The sequence below is a fragment of the Erinaceus europaeus genome, chromosome 16 (assembly GCF_950295315.1).
Source record: "Erinaceus europaeus chromosome 16, mEriEur2.1, whole genome shotgun sequence".
NCBI lineage: Eukaryota > Metazoa > Chordata > Mammalia > Eulipotyphla > Erinaceidae > Erinaceus > Erinaceus europaeus.
The window spans coordinates 84,240,749-84,258,850 of record NC_080177.1 but is presented as its reverse complement, the minus strand read 5'-3'; the positions used below and the strand labels follow the sequence as shown (position 1 = coordinate 84,258,850).

The 18,102-nt window shown below is 42.5% G+C and overlaps 1 protein-coding gene across 1 annotated transcript in view; it reads right to left on the bottom strand.

Moving 5' to 3' along the window:
* TOGARAM1 (TOG array regulator of axonemal microtubules 1) overlaps positions 1-18,102 on the bottom strand; it is a 62,590-nt gene that overhangs the window by 21,446 nt on the left and 23,042 nt on the right. The window contains 6 exon segments of the mRNA XM_060174203.1: positions 3,648-3,801; positions 5,399-5,552; positions 6,742-6,917; positions 8,546-8,632; positions 13,560-13,697; positions 16,874-16,974. Coding sequence (XP_060030186.1) covers positions 3,648-3,801; positions 5,399-5,552; positions 6,742-6,917; positions 8,546-8,632; positions 13,560-13,697; positions 16,874-16,974 — 810 coding nt within the window.

Here is an 18,102-nt window from a genome sequence, read left to right as displayed (position 1 = left end):
CAAGAGACAATATAACAAAATATAAGATAGGAAAAAAAAAAAGGTGGTAGGTGATTGGACCAGCAAACAAAAAATGAAGAAAAGCAATTACTCCAAGAACTTGCTGGCTAACGTATAATCCAAGAACAGAAACTAACGTGTGGGCCTGTGACATGTTTTTCATTATCTGACCGAATGGACTACATGAAGGATAGAACAAGAAGTGACTTTTAAGTAGAATTTAGATATGATTTTTCTGGGGACAAATAGCATACTGGTTCTTCAAAGAGACTCTCATGCTTGAGGTTCCAAACTCCTAGTTTCAATTCCCTACACTACCATTAGCCAGAGCTGAGCAGTGCTCCTCTGGTGGAATATATATGAATTTTAAAAAATAGGGGGTCGGGCGGTAGCGCAGCGGGTTAAGTTCATGTGGCGCCAAGCGCAAGGACCGGCATAAGGATCCCGGTTCGAGTCCCCGGCTCCCCACCTGCAGGGGAGTCGCTTCACAGGCGGTGAAGCAGGTCTGCAGGTGTCTGTCTTTCTCTCCCCCTCTCTGTCTTCCCCTCCTCTCTCCATTTCTCTCTGTCCTATCCAACAATGAACAGCATCAACAATGGCAATAATAATAACGACAACGAGGCTACAACAACAAGGGCAACAAAAAGGGGAAAAAAAAAAAGGCCTCCAGGAGCAGTGGGTTCATGGTGCAGGCACTGAGCCCAGCAATAACCCTGGAGGGGAAAAAAAAATCATTTAAATACTCATGATGCATAATGAAAAAAGAAAAAAGCAAAGTCGATAGCTCCTTAAAAGCTCTGTTTAAAAATATTTATTTTTGATATGTATAAATAACAGTTTAGATGCTAAACAACCCCATTCCATATATATAAAAGTAAAAAGCAGAGAGTGAAGTTGAGAGAGGGAGAAAAAGAAATTAACACTAAGGAGTTGGGTGGCAGCGCAGAGGGTTAAGCGCACGTGGTGCAAAGCACAAGGACGGGTGTAAGGATCCCGGTTCGAACCCCCAGCTCCCCACCTGCAGGGGAGTCACTTCACAGGCGGTGGGGCGCCTGTGTCTGTCTTTCTGTGTCTGCAGGTGTCTGTCTTTCTCTCCCCCCTCTGTCTTCCCCTCCTCTCTCCATTTCTCTCTGTCCTATCCAACAACAACTACATCTAGAACAACAACAAAAATAACTACAACAATAAAACAAGAGCAACAAAAGGGAATTTTTTTTTAAAAAAAGAAATTAACACTAGTTGTTGAGATTTTAGCAACTTAGTAGAAACTATAAACTTGTAGACCTAAGAACAAAACCCATACAAACCACAGAAAACACAACATAGACTAGCAAAGAATTACAGTGAAGCAGGTCTGCAGGTGTCTGTCTTTCTTTCCCCCTCCCTGTCTTCCCCTCCTCTCTCCATTTCTCTCTGTCCTATCTAACAATGACGACAACAACAATAATTTCAACAACAATAATACAAGGGTAACAAAAGGGAAAATAAATAATTAAAAAAAACAGAAAAAAAACCCCCACAGAATAGCAAAGAGTTTCTCTCTCTTAAATATACCACTCCCAACAGCCATTTTTCCCTTTCTTTTTTATTAGATAGGACAGAGAAATTCAGAGGGGAGAGGGAGATAGAGAGGGAAAGGTAAAGAGAGACACCTGCAGATTTGCTTCACCACTCATAAAGTTTTGCCCCTGCAGGTGGGGAATGGGGGCTCGAACCTAGGTACTCAAGCACGGTAATAACTGGGTACACCAACACCCAGCCCTCCCTCCCCAGGATGTGTGTCTCTGTCTCTCTTGCTCATTCTCCATCTGTTTCTCAACTTTTATCTAGAAAAAAAAAAAAGAAATAAAAAAGAAATAGTTACAAGAATCAGCCCAGGGGAGGTCAGTGGGGGTGCGCCCAGCTGAGCACATCTATCTACGCCCAGAGCTGCCGTGCTACAGGGCATGCATTAAGCCTGCATCCTTCACCTGTAGGGAGAGCTCCATGTGTGGTAAAGCCCGCACTGCTGTGGATGTCTCTCTTTCTTCCTCCCTACCCCCCCCCCTTTGCTCTTGATTTTTCTCTGTCTTCAATTAATTAAAAAAGAATCAAAAGTCATCTCAGAGAGGTGAAGCCCCAGTGATTAAAAAAAAAAAAAGGTGTTAAGGGGAGTATTTTTAAAAGTAGTCATAAAATGCTACACACTGGCAAAAAAAAAAAAAAAAAAAAAGAGAAATACCATGGCAGGATTATGCAAGCCAGAAATCAACTGACCAAAACCTAAGTGACATAAGGAAACAAACTGTCACTACCACTATCAACAAAAATTGTTCATCTAGAATTTTTGTTTGTTTGTTTTTCACCTCCAGGGTTATCGCTGGGGCTCAGTGTCTGCACCACGAATCCACTGCTCCTGGAGACCATTTTTTCCCTTTTGTTGCCCTGGTTGTTTTATCGTTGCAGTTATTATTATCGCTGTTACTAATGTCATTGTTGTTGGATAGGACAGAGAGAAATGGAGAGAGGAGGGGAAGACGGGGAGAGAAAGACAGACACCTGCAGACCTGCTTCACCGCCTGTGAAGTGACTCCCCTGCAGGTGGGGAGCCGGGGGCTCGAACCGGGATCCTTATGTCGGTCCTTGTGCTTTGCGCCACGTGCGCTTAACCCGCTGTGCTACCACCCGACCCCTTCTAGAATTCTATAACCAGTAAAACATCTTAAAAAAAAAGAGAGAGAATCATTTATTCATTACCAAAAGAGAGAGAACTAGAATATCACTCTAGTATATATAATACCAGGGATCAAAGTTGGGGTCGACAAGTCCACTGCTCCTGGGGTCCATTTTCTCTACATTTTATTGGATAGGATAGAGAGAAATGTAGATAGGAGGGGAAGACAGAGGGAGAGAGAGAGCGAGTGAGAGAGAGAGAGAGAGAGAAATACCTGCAGACCTGCTTCACCACCTGTGAAGTGACTCCCCTGCAGGTGGGGAGCCGGGGTCCTTGTGTGGGCCCTTGTGCTTAGTGAGATGTGCTGTTAGCCTCGTGCTCTACCTCCTGGCCCTTAAAAGAACTATTTCTTTCTTTCTTTTCTTCTTTTTTTTTTCAGCTATTTGATTTAAAATCTTTTTATTTATTATTGGACAGAGACAGAGAGAAATCAAGAGGGGAGGGGAAGATAAAGAGGGAAAGAGACAGAGAGACCCTGCAGCCCTGCTTCACCACTCATGCTTCCCCTGCAGCTGGGGCCCTAAAAGAACTATTTCTTTTCTTTTTTTTAAATATTTTATTTATTTATTCCCTTTTGTTGTTTTATTGTTGTAGTTATTATTGTTGTTGTCGTCATTGTTGGATAGGACAGAGAGAAACGGAGAGAGGAGGGGAAGACAGAGAGGAGGAGAGAAAGACAGACACCTGCAGACCTGCTTCACCGCCTGTGAAGCGACTCCCCTGCAGGTGGGGAGTCAGGGTTTGAACCGGGATCCTTATGCTGGTCTTTGTGCTTTGCGCCACCTGCGCTTAACCTGCTGAGCTACAGCCCAACTCCCCAAAAGAACTATTTCTAAAACTTATTAACAGAAAATGTTTCAAGGTATTTATTAAAAAAAAAAAAAATGAAAGAACATTTTTGGGAAGCAGCTTAGTTTCATGCTAAGGAACTTACCAGTCCTCATCAGCTAGAAGCCTCAGGGCCTCTGTCAGCGCTGTATCTGGTTTGGAAAATGGACGAAGTTCCGATGAATCCATTATTTCTGGACTGTGAGTGACCGAAGGCATTCTTTCTTTATACTGGGGAAGGGTTCCAGGAGACCCTTCTTCTAAAACAAAACAAAGCACATCATGTAAATATAGATAAGTGAGTCACAAGGATACAAACGATATTCTGATACTAGATTCTATTACTTCTATTCTTTTCTTGTTTTTGTTTTATTTTTTTTTCATCACTGTGGAAGCTTCACTGCTCTGGGCAAACTTTTTCAGACAGAAAGCTAGAGACAGACGGAGAGTAGGGAAGACACCGCAGAAGCAAAGCTCCCCCAGTATAGTGATGGCCACGCTTGAACATGGGTTAAGTGTGGCAAAGCCCGCACCCTCCCAGGTGACTTATTCCGAATAGATAAGAGTCTGGTTCTATTAATGTTTTGCGCAGAAAGTACTACTGCTGATATAATCTCCAACAAAATTATAATACCAAATATATATACATATATATATATATATATATATATATATATATATATTTTTTTTTTTTTTTTTTTTTTCCTCCAGGGTTATTGCTGGGCTCGGTGCCTGCACCATGAATCCACCGCTCCTGGAGGCCATTTCCCCCCCTTTTTTTTTTGTTGCCCTAGTTGTTGCAGCCTCGTTGGGGTTATTATTGCCATTGTTGACGTTTTGTTGTTGGATAGGACAGAGAGAAATGGAGAGAGGAGGGGAAGACAGAGAGAGGGGAGAGAAAGACAGACACCTGAAGACCTGCTTCACCGCCTGTGAAGCGACTCCCCTGCAGGTGGGGAGCCGGGGGCTCGAACCGGGATCCTTACGCTGGTCCCTGCGCATTGCGCCTCGTGCGCTTAACCCACTGCGCCACCACCCGACCCCCAATACCAAATATATTTAAAACATTTTTTTTTCTTTTGGGGTGGGAGATGTGCCAGGCATCAAACTCAAATATGGGATGGGGGGGTAGGATAGCATAATGGTTATGCAAAGAAACTTTCACACTCTCAGACATGAAGGTTTCAAAGTCCCAGGTTCAATGCCCTGCATCACCAAATTTATGTTATAGCAGTGCTTCACAATCCCAGTTAATTCTTCCCAGATGGCAGGAGACAGAGGGATGGAGGGAATATGCCTCAGCACGGAAGCTTGCTCTAGGGAAGGGTCAGATATGAGTTGTGTGCATGACAAAGCAGGTGAACTGTCTCACTGGCTGGACAAAGAATTAAATGATTTCTTTCTTTCTTTTCTTTTTTTAAAAAAATTTTTAGACCACAATTAAAAAAATATTTATTTATTATTTATTCCCTTTTGTTGCCCTTGTTGTTTTATTGTTGTAGTTATGATTGATGTCATTGTTGTTGGACAGGACAGAGAGAAATGGAGAGAGGAGGGGAAGACAGAGAGGGGGAGAGAAAGACAGACACCTGCAGACCTGCTTCACCGCCTGGGAAGCGACTCCCCTGCAGGTGGGGAGCCGGGGGCTCGAACCGGGATCCTTATGCCGGTCCTTGCGCTTTGTGCCACCTGCCCTTAACCCGCTGCGCCACCGCCCGGCTCCCAGAATTAGTGATTTCTATGACTGAAGTTATTGGGAGTTTCCACTACTAGTCCTATATAAAGCCCAGCTTAAGCACAGCACACTTGCTTTATAACATTTCTAGTTTGTTTGCTTTAAAGTTATATCCCACTTACTTTCAGCTGCCGTTTTCTCAGTTCCTGTATGCTTCACTCGGTCCCAGGGGTTCTGTTCCTTCTTTTCACAGTCTTTAATGTCGAAAAGTTCTTTTTCCTCTTTTCTCTTTTGTCTCATCTTGTCATATGTAGATTTTAAAACAGAAACTTTAATCTGTATAAAAATTTAAAATATCACTAGGGGAAGAGAGAAACAGGCTGGGGGTGTGGATCCACCTGCCAACACCCATGTCCAGCAGAGAAGCCATGACAGAAGCCAGAGCTCCCACCTGCTGCTCCCCATAGAGAATTCTGGTCCATGCTCCCAGAGGGGGAAATGTTAGGGGGAAGATGACCAGAGGGCCCTGAACTCTACTTCCACCAGGACCCGGAGAGAAAAGAGGGAAAGACAGGGAAGAGCACTCAGAAGGAGTAGGTGTGATTTAGAAAGGAAGAGAAGAAGGATCATCAGGAAAATGGGCGAACACATGTAGATAAAGATAGAGATTCACAGACATAACAGTCAGCCCGTATCTGGGTGTTGGGAGAACTACTGGAGTTTCCAACAGAGGGAATGGGGTATGAAGGGTGTAGAATTAAACCCGTTATCTTATAATTTTGTAAATTAAAATTAAATCAGCAGTAAAAAAGAATATTTAATGCTAATATTCAAAGCCATTTATGCTTGAAGATGTCAGTTTTTATTCCTTGAGCATATCTCTCCAAAATGAGAATATACATTTATATAAATGGCACGCACAGCACAAAGTACACTTTACACTTCGACAGGAAGGGAGAATAATGTTATTAGTTCAATGATAAGAATCTGAAATTTCAACTACACTGAGATTTTTAAAACTTTAGTTGATGTAATTTCACGACCCTAAGTCTACTGAGGTGGAAAAGACAATGTCATGACACAGAAAGAGTTAACTAACCAGACTAAGGGGACAAATCTCAGATACCAGGAGACCTTGAGAAAGGCAGCCCCTCCTCTGCCCCAACTGGTGTATCTTATCTTATGCCGGAGCTTCTAAGTCCTGAGGCTGAGCTTCCCCAGACACAGCTGTGCAGGAAAGACAACAGTGAGCAGAAGAGTAACTAAGTAACTAAGAAGAGCAGTAACAGTAACTGCCAGGCCCTGGGCAGTGGGTCCAGGTCCCCCCTCAGCCCGCAGCCCCTAGAGAAGCTTGTCCCATCCCTTTGTCGGGGCGCAGAATTCTTTAGAGCGCGAGCTCTTTCTGTGGCCAGTTCCTCCTTGTTGACTCCTTCGGCTGGCTGAAATTCTTGATCCCCCAACACTACGACAAAATAATGATATTTCCAAGTTTAAATCTATTCTAAGAACTAGCCAATGACCTTACCTCTTTTTCATTCTCAGCGTCGAGATATGGTGGAATGCTTTGCGGGACTGCTTTTCCATAAATTCCTGATGGCGGCTCAATACTTTGTTTAACCGAAAACGCGTCCCCGTTTTCCACAGAAGCTATCATTGACTGGCTGCAGGTTGCTGGCACGGGTTTTGGACTTCCAAATACACCTGGAAGCAACCAACCATCAAGTGCTGTCATTAAATATTGATGTGATGGCATTGTAACAGTTTAAGACAAAGTTCTTGCCTTTCAGAAATAAATAATAAGTTAATATGAAAAGTGTGTTTAAAGAAACATGAGATGTAAAGTAAAATACCCTAACAGCATGCCAGGGGAACAGGGACCATGAGATAGCTCACGCTATATCAAGGAACAACTACACAGTGTGAGTGCGGACGGGCAAGAAAAGTGTGGGCTGAGAGGTTTCTTTTGTTTTTGTGATTTTTTCACTAGACAGAGAGCAATCAAGAGGCAAAGCAGAGACAGAAAGGGAGGGAGAAAAGGAAAGATCTGGAGCACTACTTGACGACTTCCCTCTACAGGTGCAGCAGACCAGGAGCTTGAACACGGGCTCGAGTACATGGCAACATGTACTCATGTGAACTCAACCGGGCGTGCCACTGCCCAGCCCCATGCTGAGTGTTTAATTTCATGGAGCTGGGATTGGGAGAAACAATGGGTATGAACAGACAAGAAGGAAGCAAGGCAAAATATCTGTGCGATAGGAATGCTTAAAAGCAGAGCTAAAAAAGCATAAAGCATGTGCATAGAATGACAAACGGGGCCAGGCAGTGGATCACCCAGTTAGGCGCAGGTAACACTATGCGTAAGGACTGGGGTTCAAGCCCCTGCTTTCCATCTGCAGGGGGCAAGCTTCCTAAGTGTTGAACTAGGTCTGCAGGAGTTTTTTCTCCTCTATCTCCCGCTCACTTCTCAATTTCTCTCTGCCCTATCGAATAAAAAGAAAAGGAAAGGAAAGGAAAAATTGGCCACCAGATGCAGTGGAAGCAATAAAATTCATTCATTAAAAAAAGAAAAAAAGAATGACAGGCAGATAGCATAATGGTTATACAAATAGACTAGCATGCTTGAGGCTCCAAAGTCCCAGGGGTTCAATCCCCTGTACCACCACAAGCCAGAGCTGAACAGTGCTCTGGTAAAGAAAAAAAAAAAAAAAGAATGACAAATTTCATTTTTTTTAAAGATTTTTATTTATTTATTTATTTATTCCCTTTTGTTGCCCTTGTTGTTTTATTGTTGTAGTTATTGTTGTCGTTGTTGTTGGATAGGACAGAGAGAAATGGAGAGAGGAGGGGAAGACAGAGAGGGGGAGAGAAAGACAGACACCTGAAGACCTGCTTCACCGCCTGTGAAGCAACTCCCCTGCAGATGGGGAGCCAGGGGCTCGAACCGGGATCCTTGAGCCGGTCCTTGCGCTTTGCGCCACGTGCGCTTAACCTGCTGCGCTACCTACCGCCCGACTCCCGACAAATTTCATTTCTTTGGGCAGAAGAACTGAAGAAAGTAAGACAGCAAGAGTAGGCTGAAGTCAATCTGAGGAAGGCTTTAATTAATTACTTATTAATATTTTTTATATCAGGGCACTGCTCAGCTCTGGCAGGGGATTGAACCAGGGGATAGAACCAGGGACTCTGGAGCCTCAGTAATGAGTCTCTTTGCATAACCATGAGTTTCATTGAGCACCTGACTCACAGGCATCTCTTTTCATTGATACGTTTTGTTTACACATGAAATACACAAATACAAAACTAAACGATAAATAAATTTGAAATACCTTTCCCAACAACTACTACTGAGTCTTCTGTCAAGGTATTTGTGGATGTGAAGTCAAAATTGGAAATCTGCTGTAAGGCTGATGATCCTGTAAATCCGAAATTGACAACAAAAAGACCTTACATTGAAAACACTTGTTCAATAATATTCAGAATATTGTAACATGGTCTGTTAAAATTGGAAATTATTCTCAAAGCACTGAAAATTTACTTTTTCAAATATATGGATAGGTTTGGTAACCAACCCTTTATAACCAAAATAACTAGGAGGACTCACTAGGTGCAAGAGAAAAAAGAAACCTTGCTTATATCAAGAGGTTAGCAGGCCAGTATCAAAAGTGGGAAAGAAATAGAAGAATCACAATGTGACAAGCAAAAGAGAAGAAACAATCTGGTCAAACTTTTTCACAGCAATCTGTACTTTTCTAGCTCCCTTTGGTCTGTTTGTAACTATTTATTTATTTGTTTGTAATTCTTTCCTACCAACCTGTAAGTTCTGTGCATATCAGATGTATATCTAGTTTTTCTATAGCCTCAAAGCACAATAAGCACCTAGTAATTAATTGCACCCATTTTTCTCTATCTGAATTAAAAAAAAAAAAAGGACGGGAGCTGGACGGTAGCGCAGAGGGTTAAGTGCATGTGGCGCAAAGCACAAGGACCGGTACAAGGATCCCGGTTTGAGCCCCGGCTCCCCACGTGGCTTCAGGGAGTCGCTTCCCAGGCGGTGAAGCAGGTCTGCAGGTGTCTGTCTTTCTCTCCCCCTCTCTGTCTTCCCCTCCTCTCTCCATTTCTCTCTGTCCTATCCAACAACGACAACAAATAACAACAGTAAATACAACAAGAATGAAAAAAAAAGGGCAACAAAAGGGAAAATAAAGAAATATATATTATACATATATTAAAAAAAGGAAAACTGATCACCAGGAGCAATCTATTAATTCATGGTACTGGCACCCAGCCCCAGTGATAACCCTGGCAGTGGAAGAAAGGAAGGAAGGGAGGGAGGGAGGGAGGGAGAGTGGGTGGGCCTTTTATTTCCCTTTCCTCTGACTCCTTGAAGGGGCCCAGTGGTGGTGCACTTGGTTTAGTGCACACGTTACAGAAACGCCAGCAATTTAATATTCTGCTGCTTTCGTGAATTTAATATTTCCAGTAGTTTTCATTTTGGTGGAGTCTTTGGGATTCTCTAGATATATTGTTGTGTCATCAGCAAATAATGACAGCCTGATTTCTTCCTTTCCAATATGTATACCTTTGATATCTCAATCACATTTTAATAAGATAAGATATCTTGGGGTGAATCTCAGGAAGCAGGTGAAGGACTTGTACACCAGAAACTAAAGGTCACTGTTAAGAGAAATAAAGAAGGACACACAGAATGGAAGAACACTCTTCATTGCTGGATTGGAAGAAGAAACATTACTGATAAATGGGAAACTGGGGAATGTCATGCATGTACAAACTATTATATTTACTGTTGAATGTAAAACATTTAATTCCCCAATAAGGAAAAAAAAAAAAGAAACATTATTAAAACGGCCATTCTACCAAAGGCAATCTACTATTTCAATGCAGTCCTATCAAAAGCCTAATAGTGCTTTTCAAGCAAACTGAAAAACTTGTCCAAAGACCTCTGTGGCTGACAAAGCACTTCTGAGAATAAAAGGAGAAATCTGGAGGCACCTATCATGCTCCCCAACTTCAGCATACTACAAAGCAGCAGCAGTGGATCCAAAGTGCCAGGATCAAGCCCCAACATTAACTCTGATGGCAATTAAAAAATGAATAATAATAAAAAACCCTTTCAGACACCAACTTGCAGACGCTACTATGATTCCATCCTGACCTCCCTGGACAGACGACCTCATCAATGTGTCCTGGAACCTCACCTCCGCAGAGCCCTGCCCCACTAGGGAAAGACAGAAACAGGCTGGTGGGGAGTGGGGCGGTAGCGCAGTGGGTCATGCTGTGAAGCACAAGGACCTGTATAAGGATCCCAGTTCGAGCCCCCAGCTCCCCACCTGCAGGGAAGTCACTTCACAGGCGGTGAAGCAGATCTGCAGGTATCTCTCTCTCCTCCTGTCTTCCCCTTCTCTCTGTCCTATCCAACAACGACAACATCAACAACAACAATAACAACTACAACAATAAAACAAGGGCAACAAAAGGGAACATATATATATATAAAAAGAAAGAAACAGGCTGAGGGTATGGATCAGACTGCGAACATCCATGTCCAGAGCAGAAGCAATTATAGAAGCCAGAATTCCCACCTTCTGTACCACAAAAAGAATTCTGGTCATTCCTTACTCCCAGCAGGGTATAAATGATAGAAGGAAGATGACCAGAGGGCTCTGAACTCTAATTCCATCAGTATATGGAGAGAGAAGAGGAAAAAAAACAAGGACATTCGGAAGTAGTAATAGGTGTAGGTGTGACGTGGAAGGGAAGAGGAGATGGGACTATGGTAAAAAAAAAAAAAAAAAAAGGACGCATACATACACATAAAGAGAAGTAGTTGTAGAGATAATAGTCCATATCTGCAACCTTGGGGAAAATGCTATGGCTCCCAACAGAAGGAATCATACAGAGAACTCTGGGAGTGGCAATGGTGTAGAATTATACCCACTATCATAAAATTCTGAAAAAAATCATCTTATAGAGTACTTAATTTTGTGAGAAACAAGGAATCACTCAAGCTTCTGAGTGTGAAATGAATGACGACTACACTATACAGAGATATCTTCTGGACAAGTATGCGACATGGACCAAAAAGCAGCTGGAAGAGACGCGGTGTCTTAGCAGATGACTCCTACAACTACCCAGAGAAGAGGTCCTGAAAGACTTAAGTGACTCAAGCCCCTGCCCCACCTGCAGGAGGGACACTTTAGGACAGCCAAGCAGGCCTGCGGGTGTCCCCTTCCCTTTCCCTCTGTATTTCCCCTCCTGTGTCAATTTCTCTGTCCTATCAAATAAAAAAATGAAAGGAAAGAGTGGCTGCCAGAAGCAGTGGATTCATAGTGTTTGCACTGAGCTCCAAGGATAGCCCTGGCGGTAGGAAAAGAAAAAAATATATTAAAAAGAGAAAACCAAGGTTTTGTTTTTTTTTTTTCCCCTTATAATACTAGGAACTTATATATGTGTAATACCACCACTCTAATGGTCAACTGTTTCATTTCTTAAAAAAATTCAAATAGAAAAAGGAGAGGAAGACAGACACTGCAGTATCGTTCCACCATCCGTAGGACTTCCCATGTCATGGTGCTCAAACCCACGATAAAGCAGGTACTCTACCAGGTGAACTATCTTTGAGTCTAACAGACAGTTTATTGTTTCTTTTTAATTTTTTAAATATTTATTTATTTATTCCCTTTTGTTGCCCTTGTTGTTTTATTGTTGTAGTTATTGATGTCAGTTGTTGGATAGGACAGAGAGAAATGGAGAGAGGAGGGGAAGACAGAGAGGGGGAGAGAAAGACAGACACCTGCAGACCTGCTTCACCGCTTGTGAAGCGACTCCCTGCAGGTGGGGAGCCGGGGGCTCGAACCAGGATCCTTACTCTGGCCCTTGTGCTTTGCGCCACCTGCGTTTAACCCGCTGTGCTACCGCCCGACTCCCAGTTTCTTTTTTAAAAGTTTCTTTCCTTAAAAAGAAAAATTACACTCAATAGAGACAGAGGGAAACTGAGAAAGGAGGGGTGTGAGCTAGACGCCTGCGGCACAGTTTCAGCGCTCAGAACGCTTCTGCACTGAGGCTTACCCTGGGTCCCTGTGCATTATGCTGAGTGAGTGTGCTCCACCAGGCGCACCACCAGCCCTCGGCCTCCTATGAAAGTCTCTTTTTTCCTTTTTCTCTTTCTCTGTTTTTTTAAAAATATTTTATTTATTTATTATTGGATAGACGGGGGGGGGGGAGTAGAGAGGGAGAGAGAGACAGGCACCTGCAGCCCTGCTTCACCACTCCTGAAGCTTTCCCCCTGCAGGTGGGGACCAGGGGTTTGAACGTGGGTCCTTGTGCACTGTAATGTGTGTGCTTAACCAGGTGTGCCACCGCCTGGCTCCCCTGTGAAAGCTTCTAATGGAGCTTTCTCTAATTGAATTGGGGTTATTTCTATACACATACATACAGACATTTAATTATTTTCATGTCCAAAAATACCTGATCATCTGGGTATATGACTGAAGATGATAAAAATTTAAGTTGGCCTCAGTATAACTGTAGTTGCCACACACAGAAAAAATTAACAATACAGGTCCATGAAGGATGATAAATGACATAGTGGGGGTTGTACTGATAAATGGGAAACTGGGGAATGTTATGCATGTACAAACTATTGTATTTACTGTTGAATGTAAAACATTAATTCCCCAATAGAAATTAAAAAAAAAGAAAAAATTAACAGCTCTCTGTGCCAATACTTTAATGCAGGTGACTAATTATTCTAATTAAATATTTATACACTTAAATACCACTTTCCACCCTATGGGAAAAAATTTTTAAATGCAGCTGAAAAAAAAAAAAGATTAGGGTTGTCACTGTAGAGCTACTTGCTAATCAGTTTTTAAAATGTTAATAATGCTTAGTAGTAACAAAGAAGCCTCCCAAGGTTCTACCACAGGGGAATGAAATTCCTGTGTGCAGTTTTACTCCATGGTTACAACATAAGTAGGCATCTGGGAGTCATTTACTGACATGATTTCTAGATCTTGTTTTAAATCCACCTGCCCCCCCCCCCAGGTGGGGGTGCGGGTGGGGTGGGGTGGGGTGGGGTAGAAGTCAGCAGGGATTACTAGCTCTAATCTCTTTCGGTAGCTACTTTCCTTCCCTGATTACTCAGGAAAGTCCATGAAAGCACATGAGCCTGTGAGTTCTAGTCAACAAAACTGTGTACAGATTAACTGAAAGTTAAGAAGAAAAATTTCAAAACTGAGACATCTTGAGTTAATTTTTAGGTAGAATTCTGAGTTAGATATATCTAATCTTATAACTTAATTCGCTGTAAAATTTACTAACCTTTTGCATGCTTATTAAGTCTTGGATGTTCTTTATTTTGTATTTTTAAAACTCTAGGTGAAATGTCATGGGACCTATCGTCTTCAAACCCATAGTTCATACGTTGACCGATTATGCTTACACTGGAGCTTGTGATCCCTACAAGATACATAACCACAATGAAATGCAAAGTTCAGTATCTGAAACAGATAATCAAGCATATTCTTGAAATATGGCAGGTTTTTAGTGTTTAGGTATTTTAACTTTATAACAATAAATCAAAATAAATAAACCTAGAATTTTAAAATTATGTCCTGAGAAATCTACTTTTCGCTTACTCCCATTCTTGTTTAGTGGGCCCAGACTGGCCTGGCAGGTGAGGCAGCAAACTGCATAGCGATTAAGAGCACAGAATGTGGGGCTGTGCTTCGCCCCACTGCTACTTAGGCGCTGACGAAACTGAACATCTACCTTACTTTTAAGATGCGGTTACCAGTAGTACCTCTTCCAGAACACTTAAGGACTAATAAAAGACATATAATGGATTTGGCACCAGTTCTCAGCATACTATAATCAAATAGTCCAGTGCTAATAAGTAAAACACATGGAGGTTATAATGTAGCCATCTTTTTAACAAAAACCAAACAGGAAACCCAAACATAACAAGACTGCATTGCAATGTTTCAACTGACCACTGTATAGGAATGTATCAGAGCCTAGACCTTATGCATGCATGATTTCATGCTCTGGGCCATTCTTCTTTTTCTCTTTTCTTTTTCTTTTTTTCATTAAGAGGGAGAGAAAATGCTAAAGAGAAACAGAAGAGAGGTTCGCATTACAGGACTGGAGCTTCCCTGTGGTGCAGCACAGAAGGCAAGGTGCAGACATGCCCTGCCACTAAGCTCTCCCCAGTCTGCAGCAACTAACTGATTTAGAGCACCTATGTAAAGCATTGAGCAGCAATGATCAAATGTGATTTGCTTTTAATAATGCTGACTGTATTTTGGTAACAACAGGATCGTGGGCTGAGGAGATGGCTGATGGCCAGTACAGAGGCTGGAGGGGGCTGTGCGGAGCAGGGCACCAGGACAGTGCCCAGAGAAAGACTTTTTAAATGTCCAACATTAAATGATAGAGAGGCTGCTGGAGAGGGCTGTGCGGAGCAGGGCACCAGGACAGTGCCCAGAGTAAGATTTTTTAAATGTCTGACATTAACTAATAGAGATGTTCTACAAGTACAGTGAATAACTATACATTTTCCATAGTTTTGGTAGCTAATTCTTAAAGTGAGCTTTATAAAGACATTGGCTTTGGGTAGAAATATTGTTTATTAGTAGCCAGTCGAATATCGGTAAAAGGTCAGAAGTATCATTCAGAAAAGTAGCATCATATAATAGTTAGTAGTGAGGTGTATCGGGGCCTTTACTGAAATATTACTGTAAAGACAGAGGAGTTAGAGTTTTCACATTACTTTCAGATAGTCATTATTCAGAGCATCACCAATTTTTTTTTTTTTTTGCCTCCAGTGTTACTGCTGGAGCCTGGTGCCTGCACCACGACTCCGCTGTTCCTGGAGGCCGTTTTTCCCATTCAGTTGCCCTTATTGTAGTTGTTGTTGTTGTTGTTATAGCTGTTGTTGGATAGGACAGAGAGAAATGGAGAGAGGAGGGGAAGACAGAGAGTCAAAGAGAAAGACAGACACCTGCAGACCTGCTTCACTGCTTGCAAGGCGACTCCCCTGCAGGTGGGGAACCGGGGGCTCGGACAGGGATTCTTACTCCGGTCCTTGGGCTTTGTGCCATGTGCGCTTAACCAGCCGTGCTGCCGCCCAGCCCCCCATTATTATTATTATTATTATTATTTTTTTTTTTTTATACTTTTTTTTTACATTTATTTTATTTATCTTTTCCCTTTTGTTGCCCTGGTTGTTTTATTGTTGTAGTTATTATTGTTGTTGTCATCGTTGTTGGATAGGACAGAGAGAAATGGAGAGAGGGAGGGGAAGACAGAGAGGAGGAAAGACAGACACCTGCAGACCTGCTTCAACGCCTGTGAAGCGACTCCCCTGCAGGTGGGGAGCCGGGGTTCGAACCGGGATCCTTATGCCGGTCTTTGTGCTTTGCGCCACCTGCGCTTAGCCCGCTGTACTACAGCCCGACTCCCACCCCCCATTATTTTTATGCTTTACCAATTATACAAAGATAAACTGGCAAGAGTCATTTGCCTACTTAAAATAAATCAAGCTCTATCCTACATAAACAAAACATGTAAGCAACAATTTATAAAATCAGAAATCATTCACAACTTAACATTTTGAAAATATATTAAATTTAACCAAGAATAACTTAGTGAATTTAGTTAAGAATTTACAAAAACTTGATCCTAGAAATGACTAAATGATCCGCACGCCTACACCTATCGTTTAAATGATCCGCGCGCCTACACCTATCGTTTAAATGATCCGCGCGCCTACACCTATCGCGATTTCCAAATGTCTTTCCTATTTTCCTCTTTTCTCTCTGGGTCCACACAGGGTTGGATTTCAGAGCCCTCAGTTCACAGAATTCTTAACACAAGATACACATGCACTTAATTTCTAGTGAGATATTACTCACTATTTTATTTTGATATAGGACAGAGAGGCAAAGAGAGAGAAACCATAGCACCAAAACTTTCTTCAAGGCAATAAGGACCAGGCTCAAACCTGGGACTCACAGCAAAACAACACACTATCCAATTAAGCTATTTAACCAGACCCAGACCCAGACCCAAACACTATTTTTCTAAAAGAAACGATCTTTTGTGACACTGTGGTTCCTAAGCTACACGGGCATAATTAGAATCACCTGGAGAGAGTTCAGCATTCTCAAGATCATGTATCTGTGCATGGGACTCAAGTAAACTTAAGGCTTTAAAGGCTGATTCATTATTAAAGATTTTCCTTCTAAGAATAAGACTATTGGGGTCAGGTGGTGGCGCACCTGGTTAAGTGCACATGTTACAATGCACAAGGACCCAGGTTCAAGCTCCCGGTCCCTACCTGCAGGGGAAAAGCTTTGCAAGTGGTGAAGCAGGGCTGAAGTTGTCTTTTTGTCTCTCTCCCTATCTCCCCCTACCTTCTCCATTTCTGGCTGCCCCTATCCAATAAATAAATATACTAAAAAAATTTAAAAAGAATACTACTTATTGTCAAAATGAACCCTTAATAAGTTTAAAAAATCATTAGTCCTAATCAGTAAATACAAAAATTCTAAATATGAAATGCAATGCCATTTCCACATCATTTAAACATCATCACATCTACGCATGAGATTTATGAAACAGCCATAGAATACCTGCAGTACTGCTCTGTTCAGGTACCTGAGAGTTGTTATTCTTTGCAGAAGAAAGTCTTGGTGGACAAGGTTTTGATCCAAATGTTGGAAATATGTCTGACCTACAATGAAACAATAATTTCAATAAACATTTAAGATATAGAGCTGTTCAACACTTGAATAAAACATTTAGAATACTTTAAATTAACTCACTATACTTAGATAATAAGACAGCATAAAGTATAAAAATGACAGCAAAAAATCTTTAGTGAGTGGTCCGGGAGGTGGCGCAGTGGATAAGGCACTGGACTCTCAAGCATGAGGTCCTGAGTTCAATCCCAGGCAGCACTTGTACCAGAGTGATGTCTGCTTCTGTCTCTCTCTCCTCCTATCTTTCTAATCAATAAAATCTTTATTGGTGGGCTGGAGAGATAGCAGAACGCTTATGCAAAAAGCCTTTCCTGAGGCACCACCAGAGGTCCCAGGTTCAATAAATCAATCAATAAATCACTCCACAAACGATGTATTTAACTTGCTTCTCAAAGAATAACTGAATTATTTCATAAGAGAATTCATGGAATATGCCATCCTATATAGAATCATTTAAACTTTCCTTCAAACTAGATTTTTTTTTTTTTGCCTCCAAGGTTACTGCCGGGGCTCAGTGCCTGTACTACCAATCCACTGCTCCTGGAGGCCATTTTATCTCTTTTGTTACCCTTGTCTTTCCTTGTTATTGCTGTCAGTGTTGTTGGATAGGACAGAGAAATGGAGAGAGGAGGGGAAGACAGAGAGGGGGAGAGAAAGACAGACACCTGCAGACCTGCTTCACCGCCTGTGAAGCGACTCCCCTGCAGGTGGGGAGCCGGGGGTTCGAACCAGGATCCTTACGCCGGTCCCTGTGCTTTGCGCCGCCTGCGCTTAACCTGCTGTGCCACCGCCTGACCTCCTCCAGATTCTGTGTTACTTATGGGGAGTCACAACTGCAGTGACACGTGAAGCTTCACACTCAGGGGGCCCGGTAGTGGCATGCGTGGCCCAGCACGTCACCACACGCAAGGACAGGGCTGAAGGGCCAGCCCCCACCTGAGGGGGCAGCTACTCTAGTGAGTAGTGCACCAAGCATCTCTCTGGCTCTCTATTTCCCCCTCAGTCTCTTTCTGCTCTAACAAATAAAAGAAAGGAAGGAGAAGGAGGAGGAGGAGAGGGAAAAGAAGAAGAGGGAGAAGAAAATGGCTGCCAGAAGCAGC